Here is a 4,150-nt window from a genome sequence, read left to right as displayed (position 1 = left end):
TGCCTGGAACACCACTACTAGTGTGCCCTTGAGTAAGGCACTTAGTCCTTGGTTACTCCAGGGAGAATGTCCCTGTAATTGGTCATTGTAAGTCGCTTTGGAATAAGGCGTCTGCGAATTGCCTGAATTGTAAATTGTAAATGATATTTTTGGGAGAATAAACCCCCATCATCAACTCTGGTGTGTTTCACTCATTAACAACGCAACACAGAGTAGACCCTCCAGAAAAACGCGGGCAAAAATCCTTTATTATGCGGGCTAAATTCCTTGATTATGCGATTAAACATGCGGGGTTTTTACGTGATTTTATGCGGTGAAATTGCGGGAAGTTGCGAAATATGCGGAAAGTTGCGAAATATGCTAAATATGCGGGGAAAAAGAATAACAATTTTTTTAAATATTGGGCTGTCTTATTTATTCTCTCTCACACACAACCTGCCACTAACGTTAAACCCCTTTACTATTCAATTAAACACATTCAATGTTTATTTATTGTAAAAGCAATTGNTTGAGTAAGGCACTTAGTCCTTGGTTACTCCAGGGAGAATGTCCCTGTAATTGGTCATTGTAGAAATGCCTGAATTGCCAAAAATATAATTTACAATTTACAATTCAGGCATTTCTACAATGACCAATTACAGGGACATTCTCCCTGGAGTAACCAAGGACTAAGTGCCTTACTCAAGGGCACACTAGTAGTGGTGTTCCAGGCAGGATTTGAACTCGCAACCTTCCGATCATCAGCCCACCTCACTATCCATTAGACTTTTTTCTTTTTTTATGAGATCCATTTGTGGCGGACGATATTTAATCGTGGCAGCCCGCCATAAATAAATCAATGTATGGGAAACACTGGCGTCCATAGATGTCCCGCAGTGTTGTCCAACAGCTCTGGGGAAAGTCAGGCTTGATTTGTTGCTTTCATTTTGCTTTCCTAATGACATAATTCAGATAAAAGTGTTCAAATGGACCGGAAGCTGAGGCAGGAACACTAGCTCTGTATCCACACTGAATATTAACTTCTGAATGAAAGAAACAAGCATAATTTGTTCCTTATACATGATTTAACCTTGTTTAACCATGTTCTTGTTACATTGCCTACTCAACAGTTTTATAACAGGCTATATTTAAATAAATCAGTGCCGCGTCGCCAGAGAGAAAACATTATGTCAGAAAGCTATTTGGAGAACCAATTATATTCTTTTCCACCTATCACGTCATTTAAATGAGCATCCATGATACTAACAACATGAAACTAGGTCTTGTAACAAATCTTAACAAAATGAAGACTAAAAGATAACAAAATCACCAATCTTGATTATTTTTACGTCAGTTCATGGTCAACTAAAATGTCTTATGGTGTCATCACTAGGTATTCCACCCTTTACCCAAACAAAGCCATAACACAGTCCTCCTTTAATAACCATTTGTCTCGGTCCCCAGGGAACCAAGAATCACCCTCAGACGGCCCTGGAGCAGCAGGTGGAGTCTATGGGAGCCCACCTGAGCGCCTACACCTCACGCGAGCACACAGCGTACTACATGAAGACCCTCGCCAAAGACCTGCCTAAAGGTGGGAGGAACTTCAGATCATGATGGGATTTGGGTTTATGCCGTAAAGAAAAGCTGAAACTAAAACCTCATTGTATCCAGCAGTGTCCCCTTTTAGCTTTGCCCACTTGAGGTTGATAGTGCCTTGAGTGGCCATTATAAAGGGGTAGATTATGATCCTCTCTGATGACCTGGGTCAGGGGTCTCCCCTCTGCCTCTGGACATCTCGGGAAGAACAAGAAATGAAGTTCAGAGAAGATGCTTGAACATTGGTTTAGTAATGGAGACCCGTCTCTGCGTAGAAAACTATTGTAGATATTCTCTGATCTAGAATCCCAAATATAATTGAATGTATATAGGTTTTATTACATCGTCTTTGTTTTACACTGTTTTATTTTATTTAGTTTCTTGTGTTTTAATGTCCTGTTTTTATTGGAGAGCACTGTGTAACAATGTTTGAAAAGTGCTCTATAAAAAAAGTGTGTTACCTTTAGTTTGATACATTCCTGGTCTTATGGGTCTAAGTTAGTAAGACCTTCACAAGTAAGTGCACACAAACTAAGATAGTTATTCCTCTGTGTTTCCAGCCGTGGAGCTGCTGGCCGAAGTGGTGCAGAGCTGCTCTCTGAACGAGGCAGACATCGAGCAGCAGAGAGGCGTGGTGCTGCGCGAGCTGGAGGAGGTGGAGGGGAACCTGCAGGAGGTTTGTCTGGACCTGCTGCACGCCACCGCCTTCCAGGGCACTCCTCTGGGACACAGCGTGCTGGGACCATCCAGCAATGCCAGGCAAGAGGATTCTCAAACACACAGTTAAAGGGGCCATATTGTGCTCATTTGCAGGTTCATATTTGTATTTTGTACCTCTCCTGTGACATGTTTACAAGCTTAATGTTCAAAAATATCTTTATTTTTCACCCTCTGTCTGAAACCAGAGCCCGGTCTCCTCTGATTGGTTAGATGGCGTTGTGATTAATCAACTGTACTGTACAATGTGTTGCAGCGCTAACCAATAGAAGCACAAGTGTTACATAGTGATCTCACTCAGACAGGGGGGGGAGTGTGTGGGAGAGAAACTCCTATTCCACTCTACAGTAAAAGGAAGACCCCTAAAGCATAATAAGTCCACTTTAAATATCAGTCACAATCTCAGAATAGCTTTCATCAGACACACTGCTGTAAAAACTGCTGTGATGTGATGGTGCTAATTCTGGTTAGTTAGTGTTGTGTAATAGAAGCTTCGAATGAATAACCAAGCGCAGTCTTATCCAAACTGAACTTTTACTTTATATTCATTAAACCGTTTCCAACAAGAACGGTGGAAGACAGAGAAAATGCACTCGACATGCTCGTATTCAATTTTCATAACAAGGAAGGTGTCAGAGGAGGACACATACTTGCACTTCAAAATAAAAGCATTTCCAGTGAAACGTTGTACCTTTTTAACTTCTATCAAGAATCAAGTAAACAAATGTTTTACTGCCTTAAATAAAACAAGTTACAACAGTTAGTCATTCTTAATGTCCTTACAGTACATCTATCCCATGTTATATTAAAGTACATTGTGTAACAATGAGTTAACTCTCCCAGGACTCTGAGCCGTCAGGACCTGGTGGACTACATCAGCAGCCACTACAAAGCCCCCCGCATGGTGCTGTCCGCTGCTGGAGGTACGTCCTCTTCATCCTAACGCACACACTGTGAGGAGGCACCCTGCTAGCTGTGGTTTTCTACTTGAAATGCTATGTTAATGTAGCATGCTTCCTCTGCAGGCGTGAACCACGAGGAGCTGGTCGGTTTGGCCAAATCTCACTTCAGCGGTGTCTCGTTCGAATACGAGGACGATGCCATCCCCGTGCTGGGCCCCTGCAGATTCTCAGGCAGTGAGGTGTGTTGAGAACATGATCTTCTATTCTTCTGCTATTCAACATAACCATTATTCACCATCCTTCAAATGTATAACTGTGCCAAGTCGGAGAAATCACTGAACATGACCATCTCCTCTCCTCAGATCCGTATGCGTGACGATGCTCTGCCTCTGTGTCACGTTGCCATCTCTGTTGAAGGCGCCGATGCTTCCAGCCCGGACATCGTGACTCTCATGGTGGCCAACTCCATCATCGGCAGCTTTGACCTCACCTACGGCGGTGGAAAGGTTGGTGACATGGGTTGTTTGTTAAGCTGGAATTGTGGTTAATGCAGTTAAGAAAAAAGACACGGATGAATTGTATCCAGCAGTGTCCCCTTTTAGCTTTGCCCACTTGAGGTTGATAGTGCCTTGAGTGGCCATTATAAAGGGGTAGATTATGATCCTCCCTGATGGACCTGGGTCAGGGGGTCTCCCCTCTGCCTCTGGACATCTCGGGAGGAACAAGACTCTGAAATATTAAAGCAGTGTCGAACATTGGTTTAATCATGGAGAGGCCAATCCCTGCATTGGAAACACAGGGGGTCCGCGGGGTCTTAAAAAGTATTAAAGAATTGATAAGCGAGGTTTGTGAGCAAATGAGAGCTATTAAAAAGTATTGAACGGCATTTCCAAGGTATTACATTTTGTAGCTTGTTTCGATAAGTATATAAATTGCCAAAGAGGTTGTATTCT

General features: G+C 42.8%; 1 protein-coding gene across 1 annotated transcript in view; it reads left to right on the top strand.

The window, feature by feature from the left end:
• Nucleotides 1-1,410: 1,410 nt before the first annotated feature.
• Nucleotides 1,411-4,150, top strand: part of LOC104952568 (cytochrome b-c1 complex subunit 1, mitochondrial-like) — a 6,053-nt gene continuing 3,313 nt past the window's right edge. The window contains exons 1-5 of the mRNA XM_010779410.1: nucleotides 1,411-1,573; nucleotides 2,139-2,337; nucleotides 3,139-3,218; nucleotides 3,321-3,436; nucleotides 3,560-3,703. Of these exons, the coding sequence (XP_010777712.1) occupies nucleotides 1,492-1,573; nucleotides 2,139-2,337; nucleotides 3,139-3,218; nucleotides 3,321-3,436; nucleotides 3,560-3,703 (621 nt within the window). The 5' untranslated portion in view covers nucleotides 1,411-1,491. The remainder of the gene's footprint in view (nucleotides 1,574-2,138; nucleotides 2,338-3,138; nucleotides 3,219-3,320; nucleotides 3,437-3,559; nucleotides 3,704-4,150) is intronic.

This window comes from Notothenia coriiceps, unplaced genomic scaffold (assembly GCF_000735185.1).
Source record: "Notothenia coriiceps isolate Sejong01 unplaced genomic scaffold, NC01 NC01_scaffold00020194, whole genome shotgun sequence".
Taxonomy (NCBI): domain Eukaryota; kingdom Metazoa; phylum Chordata; class Actinopteri; order Perciformes; family Nototheniidae; genus Notothenia; species Notothenia coriiceps.
This window is presented reverse-complemented; position numbering and strand designations above follow the sequence as displayed.